At 35.3% G+C, this 27,499-nt stretch overlaps 1 protein-coding gene across 1 annotated transcript in view; it reads left to right on the forward strand.

Moving 5' to 3' along the window:
- Positions 1-27,499, forward strand: part of LOC121322794 (collagen alpha-2(V) chain-like) — a 50,412-nt gene that overhangs the window by 16,740 nt on the left and 6,173 nt on the right. The window contains exons 2-43 of the mRNA XM_041263095.1: positions 1,508-1,765; positions 3,368-3,381; positions 4,184-4,216; positions 4,750-4,782; positions 6,037-6,090; positions 7,166-7,261; positions 8,444-8,527; positions 8,653-8,697; positions 8,988-9,041; positions 9,339-9,392; positions 13,509-13,562; positions 13,751-13,804; positions 14,178-14,231; positions 14,353-14,397; positions 15,006-15,059; positions 17,207-17,251; positions 17,663-17,716; positions 18,425-18,523; positions 18,646-18,690; positions 18,962-19,060; positions 19,502-19,555; positions 19,767-19,874; positions 20,112-20,165; positions 20,395-20,493; positions 20,789-20,842; positions 20,967-21,065; positions 21,622-21,675; positions 21,759-21,812; positions 22,120-22,173; positions 22,821-22,874; positions 22,975-23,019; positions 23,176-23,274; positions 23,413-23,520; positions 23,627-23,680; positions 24,169-24,222; positions 24,305-24,358; positions 25,231-25,284; positions 25,529-25,636; positions 25,729-25,782; positions 26,097-26,150; positions 26,509-26,670; positions 27,050-27,157. Of these exons, the coding sequence (XP_041119029.1) occupies positions 1,508-1,765; positions 3,368-3,381; positions 4,184-4,216; positions 4,750-4,782; positions 6,037-6,090; positions 7,166-7,261; positions 8,444-8,527; positions 8,653-8,697; positions 8,988-9,041; positions 9,339-9,392; positions 13,509-13,562; positions 13,751-13,804; positions 14,178-14,231; positions 14,353-14,397; positions 15,006-15,059; positions 17,207-17,251; positions 17,663-17,716; positions 18,425-18,523; positions 18,646-18,690; positions 18,962-19,060; positions 19,502-19,555; positions 19,767-19,874; positions 20,112-20,165; positions 20,395-20,493; positions 20,789-20,842; positions 20,967-21,065; positions 21,622-21,675; positions 21,759-21,812; positions 22,120-22,173; positions 22,821-22,874; positions 22,975-23,019; positions 23,176-23,274; positions 23,413-23,520; positions 23,627-23,680; positions 24,169-24,222; positions 24,305-24,358; positions 25,231-25,284; positions 25,529-25,636; positions 25,729-25,782; positions 26,097-26,150; positions 26,509-26,670; positions 27,050-27,157 (2,966 nt within the window). The remainder of the gene's footprint in view (positions 1-1,507; positions 1,766-3,367; positions 3,382-4,183; positions 4,217-4,749; positions 4,783-6,036; positions 6,091-7,165; positions 7,262-8,443; positions 8,528-8,652; positions 8,698-8,987; positions 9,042-9,338; positions 9,393-13,508; positions 13,563-13,750; positions 13,805-14,177; positions 14,232-14,352; positions 14,398-15,005; positions 15,060-17,206; positions 17,252-17,662; positions 17,717-18,424; positions 18,524-18,645; positions 18,691-18,961; positions 19,061-19,501; positions 19,556-19,766; positions 19,875-20,111; positions 20,166-20,394; positions 20,494-20,788; positions 20,843-20,966; positions 21,066-21,621; positions 21,676-21,758; positions 21,813-22,119; positions 22,174-22,820; positions 22,875-22,974; positions 23,020-23,175; positions 23,275-23,412; positions 23,521-23,626; positions 23,681-24,168; positions 24,223-24,304; positions 24,359-25,230; positions 25,285-25,528; positions 25,637-25,728; positions 25,783-26,096; positions 26,151-26,508; positions 26,671-27,049; positions 27,158-27,499) is intronic.

The following is a 27,499-nucleotide window of genomic DNA, read 5'->3' on the forward strand; positions in this document are numbered from 1 at the left end:
ATTTCTATTGACTTGGGATGATAGACATGGGAGACGCTATATAAATGTCTTATAATTATATTGCATTTTATTTTAGTAATGTAAGAGTCACAATATTGCAAAAACAATTTCAGTATATTCCCATATACGTTTCTAGGTGTTAACTTACAATATCTGTAGATTAAAACATGGTTAAACTGGACATTAACTGCTTTAAAAGGCTTTATTGGTTTTCTATTAAGTTTGAAAAATAAAATGTACTTTCCAGGTGACAATGTTTGGCCTTAACAAGTACTGGTAGTTTAAGAAGTATTGCATTGGCGAAATGGCTGAATGAATGAATCGTGGTACTGATGCCATTTTAGCATGTTCTCAGAGGTCTTCATGTCTATAATTCTCATTAGCTGAAAAATAATGATTCAGATTACATTCCTTTTCCTTTGCTCAGCTGGCTTTGCCACAGGGTAACAGTTAGCCAGAAGTTAACCAAGCCTCTACCAGCATGTATGTTTTGTCCCTTAAATAAAAAAAAATTAAAAAGTGAAAGAACTATGTTGCACATTCAGCACTGTATTGTACACTGAATGTTTTACTAAAGTGGAAGTTTTTCAAGAGTGTTTTCTTGTTAGACTGTCTGAAAGAACTTAAAAATGTTTTTATAGTGCATAGCTCCTATAAAGGGAAACATCTGGTGGACAGTTTGTTTCATTTTATTTGATTTGTATGGCCATTAATCTTGTTCTCTACTGGTCCATACATAGTACTACCCCAAATCATCATACCAGTTTGTAATTCATTAATTTGAAGTATTTAATATGAATATGTGGAATGCATCATAAATTAAACTAATAGGGGCCGTGCTGCCACCTTGAGCTGAAGTGAGAAAATGAATGATAATTGAAAGGGATTGTAGGCAGTTTTCTTTTGTTAAGTGAAGGGAATTATATACAGTACTAGTGAAAAAGTACTGAAATAAAATATTACTCTATGTATACAAGCCATGTTAGGAAAAAAAAAAACTCTAACATACATGATCCTACTTTATTCAGTCAGAATTTGACTGAAGAAAATGTACTTTTCTTTATGTTATGTTCCAAGTAAATATGCAGTTGTTTCATAAATTCTATTTAATTGAAATGTATATTTTAGTAGTGTAGGCCTTACTTAACCTTCTCTATTGATATAAAACTGGTAAAGACAACTGCTGTTTTATACATACTGTAATTTATGCTGGATTAGTCTGAAATAATATTGTTAAATGTTGTTTCATAAACCTGAGGACTATATTAACAATTGTGCTATATAAACACAATGAATGACATTTAGGTTTAGTTTAGTAATATGCAAATGAATGTTATGTCATGTATTGTAAATCCATTGTATATATTGTGTAGTTTGAATGCAATTTGCTATACTATGTGTGTGTATATATATATATATATACATCTTTAATACAATAAATAACTGCGCCAAGGTGTCTTCGAGAGCAACAGCAATTCTCATCGCCTTTTTTTGGTTTGCTTTACAGGGGATGAACTGGGTTGTTCACAGGATGGTCAGACCTACACAAATAGAGATATATGGAAACCACAGCCGTGCCAAATCTGTGTTTGTGACAGTGGAACTATTCTCTGTGATGAGATTCAATGTGAGGAGATTCTGAACTGTGAAAATCCTCTAATACCTTTTGGAGAATGTTGTCCAGTATGCCAGGATGGCGAGGGTGGTGATGGAGGTGGTGGAGGCGGTGGAGGTGGCGGAGGCGGTGGCAATGAAGGCAGCACTGGTAAATATACTCTTCTAAACTTATTGAGCTTATTGTTTGGTGGTAGTCCCTACAATAGCTGAACTCATTGCTAATTTTATCAAAACAGTGTATGTTTGGAATAATGCTGGAAAAATACTGATGCTCACTCAATGTTTTTATGTGTCTAAAACAAAACTTGGTCTTGTTTTAATTTTTAGATTTACTATATTCAAGGAAGTCAATGCTAATATTTGCATATGCACTGTAATGTGTTTATATTTCCCAGTAATAATGTTATTAGTATAAAGCATTTGATTTACCTGTGTTAGTCATGTGATTATTTATGACGAATCCCCTCATGATACCTGCCATTAGAATGATTCCACTGCCCATTCCACTATTAGCACATTGCCAGGACAGGAAAGAGATTTGTCATTATGAAGAATGCATTACGGTACTGTGCTGGGACTGCCATTGACCTGTAAGTGGCATGCCATCTCCAACAATGATACTGTATTATATTTGGAATGTGTACATTGTGATTTCTGGAGAGAGTTTGCTGTGTGTCATGATAATGCATGCTTCATGTGAGGTGTTTCCTGTACATAGGCTTACATTTTAAGACATTTGTCTTTTCTGCATATGGCTCTCATAAACAAGTATTTTATAATGGCATTATGTGAGCGATCTGAAATTCAGATTCAAAGGGCGATTAGTTGGGTTTTTCTTTGCTTGTAAATCCACTTTCTAACTGAGCAATAGTGAGATTGGAAATGTACACCAGTGCTACTGAGTTTGAATCATTCTAATACTACTTTCTAAAGTAAATGTCAGACAGCTGGTGTCTGTTTGTACAATATTGTGTTTTGATGACAGCAAAGGAAATAATATTTTGTTGATTTTACTTAACATTTCCATTTTAAAATGATAGCCAGCCCTAAGGTCTTTCACATTTCTGAATTTCGGTTCTGTTATTTTGTGGTCCACAAATCTTCTGGTAAAGATGCCAAACAGCACAGCAGCTGAACAAATGTTAAGGCTAAAACTGCAAGTTAACTGACTCGTTGAACAAAATAAAAATATACAGTTCTAAAAAAAGAATGGCTGAGATAGCTTACATTTAAGGCCAAGGGGCTTACAGTCTCATTGTAGTCAATCAGGGTTAATTCTGTTGCTTCCTTTTTAAATGTGCAGCATGTTTTTCATGTCTCCCTATCAGTTTTTATATGTATTCCATCTTGTAAAGTGTATCTTTATCTTGTGAACCAGCCAAAAAAATAGGTAAAAAACAACAATAAAAAAATCCAGAGTAAAATAAAATAAAATAGGGGAACAGCACAGTAACCAACCTGGGGTATTGCAAAACACAAACCAGGGTTGAGGATGTGTTATTCTCAAAGATGATATAGATGTCACAAAGTTTTTGTTAAGCAAAGATAATCCACAAAAAACAAAGTAAATATAGTCTGGGTATTTTCCGTTTCTACTGATAACTCATCTAAATGCTTTTTACCCTTTTACCCCCTGCCTATTCCAGGTTTGAGAGGTCTGTTCTGCTTCTACTGATATTCCTTTCACTGTTATAGAATAGAAATAGAATTCCATAACTTATCTGATACAACTTTGTCTTTTGTTCTATAGGTAGAGGATATAAGGTAAGCATATACTCATGGACATTATAATATGGGGGTGCATGTTATAATGTAAATAAATTAAAATAAAAACATACAAATATTAAGCTATTGAGCAATGGGTGCAATTTCTGAAATTAATAAAACCATTTCAAAAGTATAAAACTAGAAAGAAACAATTTTTGTCTTTACAGCTCTGAGCAGGTAAATCGCTACTTCCTACCTATTAAAACCGATAACTTTTTTTTTCAGAAAATGTGCCTTTGCTCATGCACTTGTCACTGAATAGCACTCGGTAAAAAATGTTAAATGTGTTTAAAACTCCATAACTTGCTAACCAACCACATTTAAGGTGAAGCTAAATCAATGTTTTATAATTGATGCATAGTCTTGGACTGACACTTCTGCATGAGCATTTCTGTATATCTCTTTTCTGTGGAATTTCTATTAGTTGCAGCAAAAGCATAATGATGCAGCAGTAAAGGCAAGTTTATGATTTGCATTTAATCTACAGTACATTTATATGCTCTGGTTTTATGAAGTTTCCACTCCTCTATTTACACACCATCTACATAACTGCTCAGAAGGGCATAGACACACCATACTGGAGGCTCTCATACAGTGTCCTTATCAGTAAAAGCAAGTCCTCTGAAAGCAGTTTCATGGGGAAAAAGTGGGACTAGACAGAAAAGCACATCACAGTTCTCAATTGTTTTTTAAAATTAATGAATTTTTAAAAATGGTTCCTGTTCATAGCAGAATTAACTGAGTATCATCTCTAATTACTGGCGATTAAAAAAGATGACATTTTATGTTTCCTGTCCAGGGCCAGAAAGGAGAACCGGGACAAGTCCCTTATGTAAGTGTACCGAGAGAGCGCCCCCGGGCTACACTCATGATAGTAAAAAAATCAACAACAGCAAAGTGGTGTGTGAAGGAAAGGACAAGGTGGCTTCTGGTATTTAAACTACTGCCCTGATCAAATGAAAGGCTGAAAAGTTAAACTGCATTTGTAAAACAACAGTCCACAACAAGAAAGCAATACATTATTTAGTAAAAAAAGGAATAAAGCACTGAATGAATTTAGTGTTCAGATGTCTCTCAGTTAAGTTAAACTATTGAATACACTCTCTTGGACTCCCTAATGTTGTCTCAGGTAAGCTAGTCCAAGATTAATGCTAAATAGGTTTTTAGGAAACCAGCTATTAGTAATAGTAGTAAACTTAACTAAAGCATGTATATGTTTAAACTTGATTTTCCTCTGTAAATGTATACAGTGTAGAATTAATTGGCATGGCAGTGTAAGGACAAATAAATGTATGTTGATGTAACACACAAATATTGCAATATTGTATATGTTATTTATGTTTTGATATTTTATTTCACACACAGGTAACAGGTATAAGCGGTCGTCCAGGCCCAATGGTAAGCATTATTTTACAATATATTCAGTATGGAATTTGTAGTAATCTGAAAAATTTTATAATACAGGCATGAATGTATAGCGGTTTTAATTTATTTTTTACTGGCTAAAAGATCAAACACACCTAATAGTTGTATTATCTGTAATGGAGGCTTACACAATAATAATACAAACCCTAGTCTACACTAATAGCAGCTGATAAGAAAACAATGATGTACACTATAATAGGAAAGTTCAAATAAGATAGTTTTCCTTATGCTTTATGTGACTGTAAATTAGTCCACAATGCCGCCTATTTGCCAAATGCTTTGATTTTAGTTTCTTGTTTAAAAAGAGAACACTTGCCACCTGGTGGCCAGATGTATAACTACAGTCCCTTTCTCCCAAAAGAAGTATCCCATCCATTCTTTTTTGGAAACTCTAATCAGGGGCTAACTTAAAACATATAATCAATAAAACCAAATCAAATATGGGCCCTAAACCCTTTCATTCAAATCCAATATCACTATTGAAGCGATTTCACTTGTCAACAGAGAACCATACAGTTTAATATGAGGGAATGTGACAGATTATGGATTCAAGAAAAGGAAAAATGTTTTTGAAACATACAGCATAGCTTTATAGTACATCTGCTTTTTGGTTGATTGCTCCTGAATAAATCATTATAAATCAAATTATTTATATATTTATTTATTTGATCTTTTTTACTATATAATAATAATAATAATAATAATAATAATAATAATAATAATAATAATGGTAGCACAGGACATATGGTGTTGCAAGACCTGTGTATAATAAGATTGACTGTGTATTATAAGATTGACTGTGTATTATAAGATTGACTGTGTATAATAAGATTGATGATAAAATAGCTAACCTCATTTTTAAAAAAAAAAAAAAAAAACCCTACCACCAGAAAAACAAGAAGCAACATAACAGAAATGACCTCAGCCAAAATGCAATGTTATTCTCAACACTTATCCTTCAGTTGTTAAAAAAACACTGCCTGTTATGTCAACATGTATTATAACAAATAATATACACCTGTACAAATCACCAGAAATCCCTGATACAATTACAGCTGTATTATGCACAGTCAGATTATTATTATTATTATTATTATTATTATTATTATTATTATTATTAGTAGTAGTAGTAGTAGTAGGAGTAGTTGTAGCAGTACCATGTATTATTTAAAATATATTGTATTTTATTATAATTGTTTACACTGATGTATTCATTTTTCCTCTTAGGGCCCACCGGGTTCACAAGGACCCCGAGGTGAACGAGGATACAAAGGAAGGCCGGTATGCTTCAGAATGTCACATTGGTTTATTTCTTAGGCCACAGTACAGCTGAACGATTAAAAGAGCAAAAAGATAATAAAGTTATTCAAAGAAAAGTTTACAATCAGATACATGAAATATGTGTAATTGTGAATCCAATACAGACAAATATATTGTGGAAAGAAACACAAAGTAATGCAGTGCTAGTAAACTAAGCACTTCATTGTACTTTGGATAACATTTACATGTAACTGTATTAATGCCAATAATTTGACAAATGCTCATCTAATGAACCTTATCATGGATATTCTCAGATTGTTTCAAAATCATTCATTAAATATGATGACATTCAATGGCTAGATAATGGCTAAACCAACATTTACCTTCACCGTGAGGGGCTCCTGATACATTTCTGATCTGTTAGAAAATTGAATAGATATGTGTTACCTTTCATGGTGGTGATCTTATTAAATGAGGCTATAAAGTCTTAGTTGAGTTCTGTGGAGAGAAAAAAACATCACAGGCGAATCAAAGAATTCCATCCCTCAAGGGGTGCTGAGTGGCCCTGTGGAACATGCTGCACTATACTATTTGTATGCTATTTGAGCAGTTAATACCCAGTGATACAATAGTGCCTCATATGACTAATAGGTGTCTAGGTCTACAATATGTTTGTCCAACACCTGTTGGTTTATTTTAGTACACTTTTCTTTCTTTTTTTTTCCATAGACCCCACCATCACATACCATAACATGTTAACTGGTAACCAAAATAAGAAGTTACAAAATAGTAAAGAAATAATTGAGAATACTTTCTTTTTAATACATTATCTATTATGAAAACCCAGTTATACATTTATGCATTACGTGATACAAGACAATTCTAAACCAGTAAGAAAACATAACCCTTTATATGATTAGTTCTTATTTAATGCCTTATGGTAGGTAATTAGATACAGTACAATACGCAGAGCAGTAAACATTATTCTTTTGACAGGGATTCTATTGGTTGGATTCATTTCTTTAAAAAATATCAGTTATTGAACTTGTTACTTTACTGTCAGTGATACCATTTCAAATTAAAATGACTTCTTTAGGGTCCTCGAGGTACCCCTGGCTATGATGGCGAGCCTGGCGTTCCTGGGCAGCCAGGAGAACCTGGCCCCCCTGGCCACCCCACACATTCTGGGGGGGTAGGTATCATATTATCCTAATATAATCACTTAAACTGAAGCAGGTATTGAAAATATTTGTTATAGTCAATGGAACAATTTGTAATATTTTTGACATCTAAAATATCCAAATCACTGTATAAAAGAAGACGGTCAAACCGGCTATGGTTACATTGTCACCCAGACTGCAACATTCATCCTGAAACAATCATTTAACATGTATACAGTACTATTTTGGAAATGTACATTTAAACCATGGTATATCTGAGGGTTAGGCCAGTGTTGTTGTGGCTCGATTAACATTGTACTTTAGGTCAGAATGTACACAAATGTACACAAATCGAAGAATCGTCATCTTTCTGAAAAAAAAAATACACTTCGTGATTTTCTAAATTGAGCCTGAAATGTAATTTCAAAATGTGTTAAAAAAAACCTACCATTTCAGAACAGTGTTCCTGTATACAGTGATCTTAGAATATTTTAATCTATATATTTATTTATAAAACTACATTATAAGTACAATATGTATAGTCAACATATACACACCTCCAGACCTGTCTCTGATAAAAAGATTGAAATCCCTTTAGCAAGGAGATCACTTTGTGTAGTTTAATCAATAAACCATTTTACTATGGTCTCTAATATCATTGCATTAAATCCGGCTGCTGGAAAATATTTAATTTAAGTTATAGTAATGATAATCTTTCTCTAAACGTTTTTGTTTTGAGCTGACCGGGAGGTATATAATAAAGCTGTCCATCCCAGCTATTGTAAATAACCATGGCTGAAAACCGGCAGACTTAGGATTATAGAGATCTGTGCCAGACACCTTCCACGTATGCTCCCAAGACTGTCAGGATTGGGAGCAGTCGACGTTTTCACTTGTAATGCTGGTTTCCATGTGAAAATGGCTGTGGATTTCCTGTGTTTTACGTCATGCTGACGAGTTAATGAGATTTACCCTATCCCTCTCTCTGGCTGTTATTTTCGTCCACAAACCTGATCCTCTCAAGTTGTTCTCTCACACGTGCATGTGCATCACCACTCTACATGTAAATAACCACACATGGAAACTCCCCACCCATGTCATCACTCATGGCAGTCTCTGTATGAATATTTATATTTCAGATGTTTTTTTGTACATGTTTATTTTATTTTATTGAAACAAAACTGTATGTTACATTCATGGAATTTATTGTTTAGAACCAATTTTCACCTCAAATGATGGGAGGAACTGATGAGAAATCAGGAGTCAGCAGCCAGCTCGGAATGGTACCTGGATCAATGGTAATAGGAACCAAGAAACACAATTATTAGTTTATTTTTCAGTATCTTATTGCTTATACTCTCATCATTCATATACTCATTCACATACCACCATAAATAAAAATGTACGTTCATCTCTGTTTTAGGGTCCAGCAGGAGCAAGGGGACCTCCAGGGGTTACAGGCCAACCTGTAAGTGTTACATTATTCTACTAAATTTCAAATGTAGAACATTCAGATGGTCTATCTATGATTAGTTGAGTGAATCAACAGTATATTTTGGCAATCACAAGGATGGTTTTCATGTGTTCGTTTCACTATGTTTTGCAGTGAATATATAGGCCATAGCAACCTACTTTGTTCAAGGTACTGATATGGCGTTTATATTATTAGTATTGGTATACTTTTTATTCATTATGGAGTTAGATTTTTTTTGTTACAAAGCATTTTCAAGTAATATAATGTTTGTCTTGCCTTTTTAGGGTCCTCCAGGTCCACAGGGTGCACCAGGAGAAGTTGGGGATCCAGGATCAATGGTATTTTTTTATATTTTTGGTTTTTAATTAATGTCTCTGTTAATAACAAGTTGTATTCTAGTCTCAACTAATGTTACTTTTTACAAAACTGAGAAAAAAATGTAAAGATACTCTGAATCTAGGTCTCACTGACAACTGAAGTACCAAAAAAAAAAAAAAAAATGCAACAAAGCTTCATTTTACTTCCAGGAGACAGATTTTAAAATTAGGATACTGTACCTGACAAATAGGAGTTACTCATTTAATTAAAAAGTTTAAGCTGGACATCATTTTATGTAACCTTTTTTTATGCTTTAGGGTACAGTTGGTGCTAGGGGTCCTGAGGGTCTGGCTGGAAAACCAGGTGAAGATGTAAGTAGATGGTGGAACCAGATCAAACAGAAGTGCAGCATGTTGTATAGAAATATGTTATAACACATTTATCAGAGGTCGAATTATAAACCCTGTATAAATGAGTTATAATATATCTTTACAGTAATAAACATGGAATAAAAGTGAATCATATTATAAAGTGGTTATAATGTTCACGATGTGTATAAACAATGTCCAAGATGAGACTTCTTTGTTCAAGTTACTTGGTTTATTCAATAACCTGTAAATAATTCAAACAAAGGAACATACCTAGTTATAATTTTAATAAGTCCAAATGCAGACATTACTCCATCCATTCACAGAAAGTCAACAGTAGATGTTTCCATGCCAGTTTCTCAGCGTTATAATTTCAGTGTTGCTAAAGTTAGGCTTCTTTTTTAGCACTTGCTATATCCATTTGTTTACAATTTTCAAGTTAGCCGGAGCCGTGCTCCCGGAAGCTGTTTCACGGCTGCCTAGCAACAGCGGTTGTGTGCAGTCATTACAGGGGAACTCAAGCGGTGATCTGTTAACATTAGCTGAAAACAAGGCAAGAAAATTAGAAACAATTTCAAACAGAATATGTTGCATGATTATTTAGGGTCCTTATGTTTAATATGCCACTCTCATTCACATGAACACGCAGGGTTTAACATTGACTTTGAACACTTGTCAAGCGGCAGGATTTTTAAGAAAAAGATGCATTTGCTTCTACAAGTAGCTAATATAAGTCTTTCTCGTGTACTCGAATATGTAATATGCTATTAGAATATGTTTTTTATTTTTGTGTAATTGTGTATTCGACTACACAGGCCCATCCCTAATATATATATATATATATATATATATATATATATATATATATATATATATATATATATATATATATATAGTGCCTTGCAAAAGTATTCAGACCCCTGACCAATTCTCTCATATTACTGAATTACAAACGGTACACTGAACTTTCGTTCTGTTTGATATTTTATTTTAAAATACCTTAGGCATTTTACATGAAATACTGCCAAAATGAATTAACTGTGAGAAGAACATGCTTTGCTGTGAAATGTGAAATTTGAGATGTTCTTCATGTTTCTACATAACCCAAAGACTATATTTTAAAATGCATAACATAATTATATTCTATAGAAAATACAGTATATATTATTATCATTGTCATTGTAACAACCAGCGTGATCAAATCACACAGGTAAACAAAAAAAAAAGTGGAACAGGTTGCATTTAACATTTATTACTTGAATCAAGTTTTAATGGATAGTTTATTTTGCTGCTTTTACAGTGTGTGTGTGTGTGTGTTTGTGTGTTTGATATATACAGTGCCTTGCAAAAGTATTCAGACTCCTGACCAATTCTCTCATATTACTGAATTACAAATGGTACATTGAAATTTCGTTCTGTTTGATATTTTATTTTAAAACATTTAAACTCAAAATCAATTATTGTAAGGTGACATTGGTTTTATGTTGGGAAATATTTTTAAGAAAAATAAAAAACTGAAATATCTTGCTTGCATAAGTATTCAACCCCCACACATTAATATTTTGTAGAGCCACCTTTTGCTGCAATAACAGCTTTAAGTCTTTTGGGGTAAGTATGTGCCAGCTTTGCAGTGTCGGAGTGATTTTGGCCCATTCTTCTTGGCAGATTTGCTCCAGGTTGTTCAGGTTGGTTGGACGACGCTTTTGGACTGCAATTTTCAAATAGTGCCACAGATTCTCAATGGGACTGAGATCAAGACTTTCACTGGGCCACTGTAGGACATTCACCTTTTTGTTCACGAGCCACTCCAATGTTGCTTTGGCCTTGTGATTGGGATCATTGTCCTGCTGAAAGGTGAATTTCCTCCCAAACTTCAGTTTTTTAGCGGACTGAAGCAGATTCTCTTGCAGTATTTTCCTGTATTTTGCTCCATCCATTCTTCCTTCGATTGTAACAAAATGCCCAGTCCCTGCTGATGAGAAGCATCCCCATGATGCTGCCACCACCATACTTCACTATAGGGATGGTGTTTCTTGAGGCATGGGCAGTGTTAAGTTTGCGCCGCACAAAGCACTTTGAGTTTTGGCCAGAAAGCTCTATCTTGGTCTCCTCTGACCACAAAACCTTTTCCCACATTGCAGCTGGGTCACTCTTATGCTTTCTGGCAAACTCCAGACATGCTTTCAGATGGTACTTTTTGAGTAACGGCTTCTTTCTTGCCACCCTCCCATACAGGCCAGTGTTATGCAGAGTTCTTGATATGGTTGACGGGTGCACCATTACTCCACTCCCAGCCACTGAACTCTGTAGCTCCTTCAAAGTGATTGTTGGCCTCTCTGTGGCTTCTCTCACAAGTCTGCTTCTTGTTTGAGCGCTGAGTTTTGAGGGACGGCCTTTTCTTGGCAGTGCCTGGGTGGTATGATGCAGCTTCCACTTCCTGATTATTGATCCAACTGTGCTCACTGGGATATCCAAACACTTGGATATTATTTTGTACCCTTTCCCTAATCTAAGCATTTGTATTACTTTATCTCTAACTTCTATAAAATGCTCTTTGGTCTTCGTTTTCCTTCAGATTCACTGCCTTACCAATGATCCTTCAACAGTGGGATTTTTATCCAGAAAATGTGACAGCAACTTTAATGGTTCACAGGTGGAGGCCAATGGTAAGGTAATTGTGTCCTCGTTAGGGCAATTTCTTTCATCGGTGCAAACTGGGAGCTTCCACAGCACAGGGGTTGAATACTTATGCAGGCAAGATATTTCAGTTTTTTATTTTTCTTAAAAATATTTCCCAACATAAAACCAGTGTCACCTTACAATAATTGATTCTGAGTTTCAGTGTTTAAAAATAAAATATCAAACAGAACGAAATTTCAATGTACCATTTGTAATTCGGTAATATGAGAGAATTGGTCAGGGGTCTGAATACTTTTGCAAGGCACTGTATGTGTATATATATATATATATATATATATATATATATATATATATACACACATACACATACATACATACACACAATCTGTTGTGTATCTGTCTGTATAGCTGTTGTGTATCTGTATCACATATCCGCCCTAAATGTTTATCCACCATGATCAAGCTCTTCAGAGCGTTAGTTTATTATTGAACAGAGAAGATTAGTTCAGAGATTGTAGATCCTACTAAAGTTTTTGTATGCTGTGTTGTATGTGCTAAGTGCGCTGCCATTGCTGGTAGTGTCGGGTGAGCTGTTATGTGAAATCCTATTGGTCTGCGGGGCATATCAACTTCAACCTCCGTCTCAATCTCCTGCCTGTCACTCAGCAACGAATGCACGCACCCACACGGCAGCCAGCTACTATGTCACAAGCATTAATATCCTGTATCTTATTAAACAAGATATTTAGGGGCGCTTCTAATAAAAACTGAATGACAAATCAATAATTGTGTGACTATACTAAATGTTACATCTGTGAATAGTATTTAAAACAGGATTCATTTATCCAACTGTTTACAAATCCGCCATTACCTGGTCTAGGATGACCACCTTTTCAAAATGCAACAACAGGACACCTGTCATTTCTTATTAATGGGTGGTGGTGAGCGATAATTGTATACTTCCATACATACATACATTTGTTTAGTGTTCCACTGTACAGCAAGCGAGCGTGGGAGCAGGGGGAGTCGCTTGATATAGAAAATGTTCTTAATGTAATAATGCATTATAATTGCCAATCTAATAAAATTGCATTTTGTTTGCTGTTGCCAAAGCAGATCAGTGTCAGGCTGTTGGGGAATATGTGATGTGAGTGTAAAAAGGCACATGATAGTGGGATTATGTAATTTTATGTCTTAGATTGGCTTTCCAATGGGTCAATCATTCTGTGGTTGGTTAAGGCACTGCAAAATTATAAGGCAGGGGCGGGGCTTTGCTATCATATGACTGTGCCGCTAAACTGTAAGATTAGTGTCTTGTATAGTATAGAATAGTGTCTAGGAATCCAACAGTGTCCAACTTAAGCTGCAAACAATCTATAAAAGTATTTTCACTGTTCTTAGCAATATCTTTGATTTCTAAAACAAATCTTGCCAGAGTGCCCATAATGCATATTTTTCATGATGTTATCTGTATTTCAGGGTGAACCTGGGAAGCCTGGTCAGCCAGGAGAAACTGGGTTTCCGGGATCTGCGGTAAAGTTGGATTAAGCCCTATAGTTACTGCTGTTCTTTTATTTTTGGTTAACTTAGTATAACATATGTAACATGTGCTCACAAGTGCATTAACATAATAAAAAGGTTATGTACTTGTAATATTACAATTGTACTGTAGATGTATGCCTAACAGACCACTTTATATTCATGCAACATTTCTGTTTTAGGGTGGAAGAGGTTTTCCCGGGGCACCTGGTCTTGCAGGTATAAAGGGGCACAGGGTAAGTCTCAATATTTTCCAATCAATATAGATCTGAACTTTGTATAAACCAAGCAACCTGAATGCTACTAACCCGATTTTACTGCACTCGAACATATACAGCATATACCTATCCAAGCAAAGTTAAGAATGTGTTTTGGATTTCTTTTAAGAGGTAACTGGTTTATTTAGATTTATTTAGATTATGTAGCAATAATTCTCCCTGTCCTATGTAATCATATCATATACATATAATATCATTTACTGTTTCATAATTTCTCAGTGATAATCATTTAGCTGATCAGTGCTTTGATTTTGTTCACAAGTGTTGTTCTAACATGTCTGTAAAAAATAATTTACATACAACTAATCACTCCATGTTTTGTGTTTTACAGGGACATCCTGGGGAAATTGGCCCAAAAGGGGAGCGTGGAGCTGTTGGGTCAAAGGTACTGTTTTCATTTCACTTAACATCATTTTATATTTTTAACTGCATTTTAAGATAAGATATGCAATCATTATGACCAAATGCATTGTCCAGGCTTAAACCACATTTTTCTTACTGTTTAGGGTGAACCTGGCCCAGCTGGTCAAATGGGCCCAGTAGGTCCGGAGGTATGTATAGAATTTACAATATTACAGAAATGGTACTATGTATGCCATGCCTTATTTATAATACTTTAACTCATTGTTTTTGGCGTAGGCAGCATTGGTGTAAAAAATAAAGGAAAGAAAGAAACTAAACGAACTCATTAATGTCATTGTACTGTAGTAATACTAGTTTTTAGGGGGTGGTGGATTCAGAAACAAGGTCAAATTGAAAATAGGCATGGCAATTCATTAGCAGACTTGGTCTTGTTGAAAGTGGGTGGGGACAAAAAATGTGTTGTTGACCAATAGTACATGTTTTAAACAAACTCTTGTTTTGGCCCGGTCTGCTTTCCGTGCGACTATGTCCACTTCCAACCAACCCTTCCCACATAAAACGTGACCAGGCTCATTTTTAGTTAACTATTTGCAGAACTTGAAGTGTATTTGTGTGCTTGATTCCAAAATTGCAATCAAATCTTATTTGCATTGCAATAAAATTGTGTAATTTATGTAAAATGTGTACATTTTATACACAGTGTTACATGGAAAAAAAAGGTATCTCTTTTGATTTGATACAGTTGTATGTCAGATAATTCACAACCTGCATTTCTTATTAATTTCATACTGTTTAGGGTCCAAGAGGAATTCCAGGAGAGAGAGGACGGTTTGGACCATCAGGAGCCACAGTAAGAAAGTTGTTTCTTTTTTGCCTTACAAACTGATGTAATCCATTAATCAATGTTACAATTCTTCAAGCATTCATAGACCACAGTTGAAAGCTAACAGGATCCAGTTTTGATTGTATTGTTCTATGCTGAAAACCCAGTGCTTTACTGCTAAATACCTCACCGTAAACAAAAAGAGTGAATAAGTATGAACACAACATCTCAATTACCTTTAACTGCACCCGTGCTATATTAACAAAATTACAAAAATTGCCTAGGGGATTACTGCATGGGTGGGTGGGTGTGTGTGTGTGTGTGTGTGGGGGGGGTGATATTGGGTGGCAAGGAGGGAGTTTAAATTCCTCCCTGCAAAAAAGCATGGGGATGTGGCTGGAGCCATCAATTATATCATATACATACAAAACTGCACAACTGAAATGATGTAAATAAGTATCAATTTAAAAAAAGGGGGGGGGGGGGGGTTATATTGCCTACATAACAAAGCGCATATACGCAACCAGAGCTCTGTTTATATACAGGCATACTATAATCTAAATGATATGAATAAATAAACATTTGAACAGAATGGGCTTCATTTACAATCGTTACACAGTCTAAGTGCTGGCTTTTCAAAATATGCAGTGTACTTACCTCATTGTCCGTCTTTGCTGCATCAGAATCTTGTTTGGTAAAATTTGTTGTAATTCCAAACAGTAAGTCCTGCTTCTTCAGTGATCCATTTGCAGTGTGTTTTGGGGTAACAATGAATTTCTTAGAAAAACAAGCGTAAACTTACAGTAACCACTACAGACAGACAGCCTGGCACCGTGAGCTGTCAGGGCTGAATGATGGGCTATCAGCGGTTCATTGAAACAATAGAAATGTCCACAGACAGCTGGGATACAGAGGGATACAGACTGATATAATCAAACTTCAATACAGCTGCAAGTCTCGACTGATAAACACAAATAATACTGCAACATTTAATTGTTCTAGTGTGTTTTATATGCATCAGTCAGTTTGACACCTCCTGGTCAGAATAGGTATGACAGTATTTTATCTCCCTAATGTTTGCAGCTACGCGATTCTTTCTTTGTCAGTGTAATTAGTACATATATTTAGGAAAAGTCAAGAAAGCACAGCTCCGTATCTTAAACACATGCACAGCAATTTCAATTTAAATTCCAAAAATGGTCAAAATGCCTTGGTCGTTCTAGTGTTAACTGCAGTGTTTCTGGTCTCTGGGTCTCCTTGCCGACGCCATCCATGTCACAAGGACAAATAAACATATCATAAATATATAAACCATCAATTGTTGACATTTACATATAAGTCTATATCAGCAAAGAAAGCCAGTTCATCATTCTGATGCTGACCAGCAGTTTCCATTACACAGAAATGTATGTCAGTCATCTCACGTTCAGAGAAGTCATTTTCACCTATGAAATTTACAATGATTTATAAAGAAAATACTGGATTACCAATGACAAAGTATTTTACCATATTTTCGTAGATAGTTACTGGGTGTTTAAAATGTGATTATAATGCGATTTTTACAGATTTAGTGCAACTCAACATTGAACATGTTCCACGTTTGGGTTTGGGCCTTGATTTGAATGCATAATGAGATTCCCCAAATTACACATCCCTGCTACCATTTTGGAGACCTACAGTACTAACATTTGATCTGTACTCTGCATGCATTTTATATGCGTCGTTTCAATCAAATAAATATTACATTACAGTATATTATAATAATAACATAATAATTAAGCACCTCAAGTATATGTTATTACCCCAGATTTGTAGTTAATATGTAACAGATATGTAGCTACAAAATAAAATAAAAGTATAAGTAGTCATTGTACTATAATCATGCATTAGGTGTATTTGCAATGTAGTTATCATATTATATATACATAAATGTTTGTGTTTGTAACTGCTGGTGTTATTACAGTGCAATTATAACGATTTTACTGTAAACATAGTGTGATTTTAAACATGTAATACAAATAACAAAGGTAGGTCTAAGGATACAATGACCAAAACTATTTTGATAGTATGACTATACAAATACCAAATATTGTATTACGTTCAAAATGTGGATTTATAAAAAAAAAAAAAAAGCAAGTAGTTATTTTTTATTAATGTATTTATCTTTTGTTCAGGGTAGACGTGGTGCTCAAGGAAACATTGGTAAAACAGGTCCCATGGTAAGAACACTTATATTTTGATATTTAAAATATATAAAGACTTGATCCACTGAAGAAGTCTGAAGGGGAAGGGGGTGACAGGACTTTCTCTCTGGAAGAACATCTTTTATGGTCATTAATTTAGCATTTTGCTTGGATAAGAATATATTCATAATCTATAAAGAGTATTACAAGTCTAACATGTTTCTTAAATTGTGAGAGAAGTGTTTTAAACTAAAGCGTTATATGGAAAGAACATGTTTATATTATTTAAATAAACTGGTATTTGTGATAAATGTATACTACTGTACTATGTTGTTTACATAATTCTGGGAAACAAGCACCTCTTTCAGGTGTGTGCATAGAATGTTGATTTATAGTTCAAACATTTGGGCATTGCTAAATGTTCTGACAACATGATTGTCCTTTCAGGGTTCTGTCGGTATTAGTGGCCCCCCAGGTTTCCCAGGTCCTCCAGGAACAAAGGTAGAAAATGTTTTATGTTTACTAATTATTATAAATTGGTCAGTATTGCCGGCTTGGTTGTCTTTGTTTGAAAGAAATAACATGATCTCACTTCTGCTACCTGATTGTATGTATTAGTCATAGATTCTGATCTGACGAAAACAATAAATAAACAAAACAAGAAAAGTAGTGTGACGGTAGTAAAAGAACACATTAGGAGGTGTCTGTCCTGTTTTAGGTCCCTCTGTACCCTGCCACCGCAATTCTCTATGAAGGAACACAATTTAGATACAACAAATTGGCAATAAAATGGAGACCAAGAACAATTTTGTAGATCGAGTTTCAGTTTCATGAAACCCTATTTTACACTGTGCTTAATAGGAAGGCCTAACTTAATTTAGTAAGGTCAAAAAATAATGCTAGGACCTCACTTTCTGCAGTACACCTGTTTCATATTTTAGTTTTTACTAGTACATGGCATTTTAAACAGAAATAAATGTTGTTTTTTTTTTTTTAACACCATTTAATAAGGAAACTGCATGAACCCGGGCCAGTGTCTCTAGATTTCTTGAGCTTTTTGGTTAAAACTTTGTCAACAAAAACACTTTCACAATTTTAATTTTAATTTTTTTTATAACACCAGCACATCCTGATGGAATACAGACTATGTGGTAACTATTTTATTAGAATGTTATCTGTTTGAAAGCTTTGTGTCCCATTTTTCTATAGGGTGGACCTGGGGCTACTGGAGTTCGAGGACCTGAAGGGCCTCAAGGCCAGCGGGGTGAAACAGGACGTCAAGGCTACATTGGATCTACCGGTCTACAAGTAAGCATTGATATGTTTTTGTTTTGTTTTGTTTTGTTTTGTTTTTCATGAAAACTGCTTTCATTTCTCATTTAATTTTGGTTACCTTTTGTATTTACAAAATACTTTTGCTCTACATTTAGGGTCCTGCTGGGACAGATGCTGGCCCTGGTATTAAAGGTTCCATGGTAAGTAAAGGAACAAACAAATATGCATTAAAAAAATTATTTGATGTATTAATGTGGAAAGGTTAATTAATCCATCTTTATAGCAGTATAATTCTAATGAAAATGTTTTCAGATTGCTCTACATTAGTAGATTGGTTTAATGTACGCACACAGAAAAAAAAACACAGCCAGAGTTAAATGGAAAGTGAATATAAATAGGTTCTACATAGGTTGTTTTTATCTGGTAGATAGGGGGAATTATTATTATTAAAGTATTTTATTACTGATCTAGGGGAGCGTGGGTGTCTCAGGTCCACATGGCCCTCCTGGTCCCCTAGGATCACCTGGACCTGAGGGGAGTAGCGGGCCACCGGGCATCAAAGGTCAACCAGTATGTATTCTTATTGTCTCTCTTTCTGTTTGTTATAATTGTACATATTCAGTAAAGAAATACACAGTATGCAGTGTACTATGTATATTGCTTTGGATGCTCTGGATCACATTTGCATTTTTCAATGATTCTATCTTATCTTAATTTGTGAACTGCACTTAACATAATGCACTTTGTGCTTTTCACAGTTTGTACCTAACCAAAATTTTACACAAATAAGCAATTAATCATAGTCATAACATATTTTTTGTACTGTTGTGATTGAACTGGGCAAATATTAAAAGGTTCAGGTCAGTTTGATGTCAAGCTTGCTGAGGACAGCCAAACTAATTGATAATGTTCTTTCAAAAAACAAATTTGTCATTTTGAGTTACGTTTTGCACTATGTACTTTGTATACGCCATGTACTGTACTTTATCAATGTTCTTTTCTTAATGTTAGGGAGACATTGGCATACCAGGATTCAAAGGAGAAGCAGGGCCTAAAGGGGAACTGGTAACTATCTAAAAACACATCTATATATCAGCAGCAAGCTGCAATTTATATTTTTTCTATGTTACTGTACACTGGTCTTCAGGTTAAAACTATATAAACTTTCAGGTCGAATGCCATTTCTTATTTATTGTTAAACTCAAACATTCTGTTGCATGCTTTGTCAACTGGATTGTATTGTTCTTTAACTATTTCTAAAATGATATCAAAATAGGGTCCACCTGGGGCTCAAGGTGTAATTGGTCCCCAAGGTGAAGAAGGAAAGAGAGGACCCCGTGGAGACTCAGGATCTGTTGGCCCTCAAGGTCCAACTGGTGAAAGAGTAAGTAAAGTGTGCTATTTAACATCTTAAATGTGATAGATTACAAAATACAACTTTAGTGGAGGTTGTGCAATTCCCCAAAGTCCACACTATGCATATTACAATATCTGTTACTTAGATTCAATAGAACTTAGGGGGTTTATGTAAGGGGTTGTTGTAAGCAGACAGCATGTATCATGAGAATAGTCCTGTTTAAAATCTGATTTAAATTTTTAATGTAGTTGTTTTTCTTTGAAGGGTGCTCCAGGTAATAGAGGTTTCCCTGGTGCCGATGGATTACCTGGTCCGAAGGTAAGATTGCTAGTTAACAACCTCAGTCTGACACATGTCTATGCATGAACTTATCATTTCACAGTTGTTCTTCTGTTCTGTGGTTTCATTCAGTTAACTGAGTCAGTGGGAATATCTTTGAATTGATCATGTTATGTGTCAGTCTGGTATTTGGAAAATATAAACAGTTTCAGTATACAGTATTGAATCTGCCAATATCTTTAGTATTTCAACTTCTTTTTTATTCTAGGGTGCACAAGGAGATCGTGGCATAACAGGTACCTCTGGTCCTAAAGGCTCTGTCGGAGATCCTGGCCGCACAGGTGAACCTGGGCTTCCTGGGGCAACGGTAAGATGGTTTTAGCCCTATGTCAAATGCCATGAGCCTGAAACAGTACTAAGAATGGTCACACATTGTAATTCTAGTCTTAAACCAATCCAAGATCAAACTCAATCCCTAAAAGATGATTTTTGATCAACCCCATTCATTAATCAAATTTGGAGAGAAAACATTAAAATATCTTAAGCACATCTTAATTTAAACCCTTATTACAGTTGTCATGCCATTCTAGGATTCTGGTTGCAAGCCCACTTGTCCGTTCTTTTTTAATTCTTAACATATGTAACCTGTTGGCCTATTTTAGGGACTTACTGGAACTCCTGGCGTTCAGGGGGCTGAAGGAAAGCCTGGGCCACTGGTAAGCAGAGACATTGATTTTCATTTGTTGCTAATAAATAGCACAGGTTTATTAAAATGAACTTGTGTGTAGAAATATACTGTATATTTGAAATCATCACAATCTTTTTTTTTTTTTTTTTCAGGGTGCATCTGGAGAAGATGGGAGACCAGGACAAGCAGGATCATTGGGCACAAGAGGCCTCCCAGGTGTCATGGGATTACCAGGCCCAAAGGGTTTTAATGTAAGAACTAAATTTGATTTATTTGTATTTCATTATTTGTTATGAGAAAAAGATCCGCATTTATTTCACGTCTTAAAAAAAAATACTTTATTGATTCATTACTTCATTTTAACATGTAATAATTATTTCACCAAAGCATCTGAAGTAAATGTTGTGTGTTGATTCCAAGTGCTCCTTGGAGCTGAGCAAGCCTTGATAATGTATTATTTGCTCACATGCCTTTTTATTGACCTTTATTAAATCCTGGAGGGGGGAAGCATTATGGTCTGTTTTCTTTTTCTAATTAAATAGGCAGTTAAGCGATGCTTCCGCTCAGTCTTTCGGCTTAGCGATACTATGCTGTTGCTTATGATGTCAATTGTGGCATTTATTTTAGTGTTGTGTTATTGAATTTAGAACCTCAATAAAAGTGAATGTCACATAGACTCCATAATACTGTATATGCAGTGGTTATGGTAAGCAGAATGGCCTCCTCTTGTTTGTAAACTTTCTTATGTTCTTATGTTCTTATGTATAATCCTTTTTATAATGGCTAATACTTTACCATTGTTGATAGGGTGATCCAGGAAAGACTGGTGAGCTGGGTTCTCCGGGTGCACCGGGACAAAGGGTAACTATTAACAACAGCTCTTAAAAAGTATTCTGAATGCTGCACACCAGGAGTGCTCTTTTAATAATGTGTGTGTATTTTAGGGTCCACCTGGCAAAGACGGTGAAGTTGGCCCTGCAGGTCCAGCAGGTCCACATGTAAGGATGTTTGATTTTTACAGTTTAAATTATGTAACATATGTTAATATTAATATTCGTTTGCACTCCTGTTCTTTACTGTTTTGATGCTAGTTTTATAGCGTTGACATTACTTGTAAAAAAAAAAAAAACACATTGTGCAAATACTGCACTTGGAAAAACAGAATTGTTTTGTTTCGGTCAGCAATTATTAGTGACCTTGTATATGTAGTGTGAATACATGTACTGAGAACTTCACAGTTTGAGTTACATTTGAAGGCAGTTCAGCTGTATTTTCTAATTATGTGTTATCTCTGTATTTGCAAAGGGAGTAGCAGGAGACAGAGGGGAGCAAGGACCTCCCGGTCTAACAGGTTTTCAGGTAAAACAAATCAAACAAAGAAATGTATCAAGCTGCCATTCTTCAGCTGTGTAGAAAGATAAGTAAACACAGTGCTGTAAATTTGTTCTTTAAAAACAAGTTTACTGCACAATGTTTACTTTTCATTCTTAACCTTCTACACAGCTGAAGAAGGGCTTCTGTCCAAAACATCCCTAAATGCATTATTTATTAATCATTTAAACCTTCTGTGTACTCCAAAGGGAAAACTTTTAGATTTCTTTAATTTCTCTCTCCACTACTGCTATTCTTTTAAGTTAAACCTCGTTCCCTGTCACACATGCAGAGTATGTAAAGAAACCAGTTGTGCTGTTTAAAGTCCTGTGCAAAGTTAAAATATTTTTTTCCACAGATTAATAGCAAATTAATTTCTCCCTAGCAATTATAAAATGTTATTTGCACTATACATTATCAGGTAGTTTCAGAATATGTTATAATTATGTATTAATACATGTATTATAAACAACCTTATAATTACTTAAAAAATGCAATAGACTGTTATCCCTTGTTAGCCATCATACCATTTGATAACATAATGTGATTATTGACAGTAATTGATGGGTCGTGAATCTAAAGTATGAACATTTATTGCAAGTTAACTGCTATTGAATTGTGTTTATTTTTTACAGGGTTTACCTGGTCCACCAGGTCCACCTGGGGAGTCTGGAAAGCCAGGCGATCTGGTATGTGGAGTTGTCTTGGAACGGTGGTTTGGAAATAATTTAACTTTTAAGTACTTTTAAGTAGTATGTATTCACTTCTATTTCCATTTCTGATTTATAGGGTATTCCTGGTGAGGCCGGTGCTTTCGGTCAAATAGGCCCAAGGGTGAGTCATTCCGTTCATTACATCTTCATCTTGAAATGAAGAATATCTACTGCATTATCCACTTCTCTGGCTTAGAGGGGAGTGCACAATATGCAGTGGTTATGGTAAACGTGCATTATATTAACAGGTTTGCTTTATATTAATACTTTTCCACAGGGAGAGCGTGGCACTCCAGGTGAACGAGGTGAATTGGGAGCTCATGGTCTTCAGGGTCCTAAAGGTATTCCAGGAGCTCCAGGTCCTGATGGTTCAAAGGTAACTGAACTATCCCATTCCCATACGGCAGGCCATTTCATGCCACAGCAAAATAGATCTTATAACAATAGATCTTACAAGAGTTAAAACAAAATTCACTTTACCAATTAAAATATATACTTCATTTGTGTTACCCAGGGTAACCCAGGGCCTACTGGAGCTGTTGGTGATCTTGGCCCACCAGGTCTGCAGGGAATGCCAGGAGAGAGGGGTATCTCCGGTCCTAATGGCCCAAAGGGTGAAAGAGTATGTATAAGTGCAACCTAGTTAATAAAAAATAAAAATAAAAATCTATATAAACATTTTGAAATGGCTTTCTCACAGTTTTTAACATTTGCCTGTATGTCTTAAGGGTTCTCTAGGTGAAAAGGGATCAGAAGGTACTCCTGGTAACGATGGTGCTAGAGTAAGTACCTGAAAGTAAATATCTGTTCACCAGTTGGTGATGATACAGAGAACAAGACATAGCCTACTGAACGCCCAGTTATTTGTCTATTTAGTAAAGCAATGTCCACAACAACAACAAAGGTCCAATTGGCTTCATGCATGAAAACATGAATGACTGATACATGTGGCTAAGACCTCTGTGTTATAACACTTTGACTCATACACACACACACACACCCCTTCTGTATAAACTAGATGGAAAATCTTGTGGTACAGATCACTTGTGGTACACCTCACTTTAAAAAATTTCAACTACCAGATATATAGTAATGTTCATTCACAACACAACCATCCTATAAAATTCATAATCACATTAAAACAGAATACAGACTTATAGAATCTAGAAGCGTGTTGTCCAAGTAGCACATACAAGGGCCTTAGCCAACTTGCAGTATAACCTTTTAATAATTATGTAATGTTTGATTCCATGTTATGATGTTCTTCCAGGGTCTTCCAGGTCCAATTGGGCCACCTGGATCAAATGGTCCCTCTGGTGAGAAAGTGAGTAGGTTACTTTTTGTGGCCAAGGATTGTAAACCATAAAAAGGCAATTTATCTAATGTAAAATTATGTGTTGTCTTAGGGTGAACCTGGCCCTCGTGGTCCATCTGGTCCTGATGGAGCCCGAGCAAGTCCTGTAAGTAAATTTGGATTATTTTGTAAGGGCAACCAAAGACTTATGCATATGTAAGCAACACTTTGGGATCTATACAGTCGATTACTCTGGTTATTCCATATTTGCTCATTCATTCAATCAATCATCCATTAATTTAATTAGGGTCTAGAGGATAATCCAATGCTAATGCTTTCATTTCAACATAAAGCCAAACCTAATATGACTTAATCACTAACAGGGAATATATTACTGTCATTGTTATTATAAACAGTTATCAAATGGTGCTATTTTACTTGTGAAAAACTCTGCCCATTCAGATGAATGCAACTCATATAAATTAATCTCTTAGAAATTATAATTCTTGTCCATTAACATACACATTTAAATAATTTTTAGCCAGGAAATGCCAAAATGCCAGAATCTTTGAAATGAGAAATATTGCAGACATGTGTTTTACAATTTGACATTTTTAACTATAGTATTTTATCACCCATGCAAGATTTAATATAAGGAATGTTAATGGGTCATGCTTGTTCATCACAATTCAGTATCATTTCATCATTCAATTTTCATCAAGTTTCATCATTCAAATTTACAGTTCTTTTGTGCTTCAGTGTGTGAATTGTTGATCATTAATGATAGGCATAACACCCTGTTAATGCATTATAATCACCTTACCAGTTGCATTAAATCCTGTCATGAATTCTGAATATTTTATTATGTTAATGTAATCTATGTTCATTGTAGCTTTTGCAGGTTGCCAAACATCAGCCATAATATGAGCTACAGTTTCTAATTTTACCTGTGGACAGTACTAGGTTTGTATGTGAATTGTTATGTCATCTATAAATAAATGTACAGGCAGAATGTTTCATTCCGTTTTCATTTTCCAGGGAGCTCGTGGTGAACCTGGTCCTAGTGGCCCTGTTGGATTTGCTGGTCCACCTGTAAGTTTTTATTTATTTATTTATTTACTTTACTTTGACTAACTTGTTTAGCCATAACCATTGAATCATAAAAAAAAAAATGTATTTTCAATAGTAAAAGTGGTGTTGCAGTGGTAATATGGTAAAGTGGTAAAAAATACTATTGACACTTCATGAATTACAAATGGTAAAGGCCTATTATTCACCACCTTTGAAACTATTAGGCTATAATAAAATAACATTTCCTCTTGTTGATGTATCTCAGGGTCCTGATGGTCAGCCTGGTGTTAAAGGTGAACCAGGTGAGCCTGGACAAAAGGGCAATGCTGGATCTCCAGGGCCCCAAGGATTGTCTGGGTCCCCTGGACCAGGAGTAAGTAGCATGGACGATAGCAAATACAGTAAGAAAGATTAGAAGATCACATAATACTAATTCTATATTATTAATCAATGTTTGCTTTGTAGGGTCCTCCTGGGGTGGCTGGACTAAAGGGTGGTCGAGGTACTCAAGGCCCACCGGTAAGTACGGTGCCGCAATTTAAAAAAGAAAAAAAACAAAAAAAAAAACTGTATTTTAAATGTTCAGGACAAATACATTAGGGTGTATTTTGAAGTTGCTTGACTAATGATTAAACCACAAAGATTACTTTGTCTTACCAAACCATTTTCTACAAGGTCTGAATAACAACCAGAACTCAAATGTGTTTGTGGGGTAGTGTGACAAAACCTGCCCTACAGCTTTGTAATGTTATTTACCATATCCAGTGTTTCTCCTTGTTGGAATTAGTACTGTCACGTCTGTGATACGGCATTGTGTGTTTTGTCACATACAGGGTGCAACTGGTTTCCCTGGATCTGCTGGCAGAGTTGGCCCACCTGGTTTAACTGTAAGTGATTCAGCATTACAAAGTCAAGTGTGTTAGTAACTACTCAAAATAACAACTTCTATGATAGAATGACAATGTAATTTTTCTTTTTAAAAGCTTTCATTATGAAGAATGGCATTTAAATTTGTTGGAGAAAATGAAGGTTTTTTGCAAGTTAGATGCATGCACAGTATGACACGTTTCTTATTTTCTCAAAAGATTGACATGAAATGGCAATGGATCTTCGTTAGGTGACAAAATGGGGGGATATGCGGTTAAGAATACAAGTGAATTACAAGACACTAGTACATTGAGTTATATTACAAGAAAACATATATAAATCAAATTGGCTCAATTGTCATTTTAATCACCTATACAGGGTCCTGTAGGTCAGCCTGGACCTCTCGGTTCTCCTGGAAAGGAAGGTCCTGCAGGTCTGAGAGGTGATACTGGTCCACCTGGACGCCAAGGAGAGCGTGGGGCTGCAGGACCTTCTGGAGGCCCAGGAGACAAAGGGGACTCTGGTGAAGATGGCCCAACTGTAAGCAGTCATTTTGTTTATCTGTGATTCAAGATCTATCTGTGCTGTGAACCACAGCTGTATCTATTATTAATATTGTTACTTGTTACTACATAGGCCTGACTTGTGTTCAAATGATTAACATCATCATTAATATTGATTTAGTACTGAGCCATTTCAACATATAGAAAATATTAAATAGAAGAAAAAGAGGCACACCAAAATAAAGACAAAGAGAGAGTCCACTACTGGCCACAAAGAATGTAATAAAATGTAGAGAAACACAAAATTAAACAACTACTTTGCATAATATGTCCTGATAAACCAAAAGGTGTCAAGGTAAGTTTGTATTTGCAACATACCAGAACATATCAGTGTTTTTTTCTTTATTCATCACTAGGGTCCTGATGGCCCTCCAGGTCCTTCAGGAACAACAGGACAAAGAGGGATTGTTGGTTTGCCAGGTCAGCGAGGTGAAAGAGGAATGCCTGGTCTTCCAGGGGCACCTGTATGTACAATTTAATCTATTTTGTCATTTTTTTTTTAAATACTCATACATTACCTTGCTCACTTTTAAAATGTTATCACACTCACCGCTGTGGCATACTTGTAAACGTTCATGGTATTACCTGCTGTGTAAGTCAGAAACTTCCATTTTAAATATAACTTAAAGATACTGAGAAAACTCCAGAAGTCCACAATGTGCACAGCAGAGTGATCCCAGAATGTACTTGGAACTTCCGTAGACACACTAGTAGAGCTTCTGTACTGTATTTATCTCGATTGGATTCATATTGCTATCACTGAAGCTACAGTGCAATAATGGATAGCTTTTTTAAATTTTGTGTAT

This window comes from Polyodon spathula, chromosome 11 (genome assembly GCF_017654505.1).
Source record: "Polyodon spathula isolate WHYD16114869_AA chromosome 11, ASM1765450v1, whole genome shotgun sequence".
NCBI lineage: Eukaryota > Metazoa > Chordata > Actinopteri > Acipenseriformes > Polyodontidae > Polyodon > Polyodon spathula.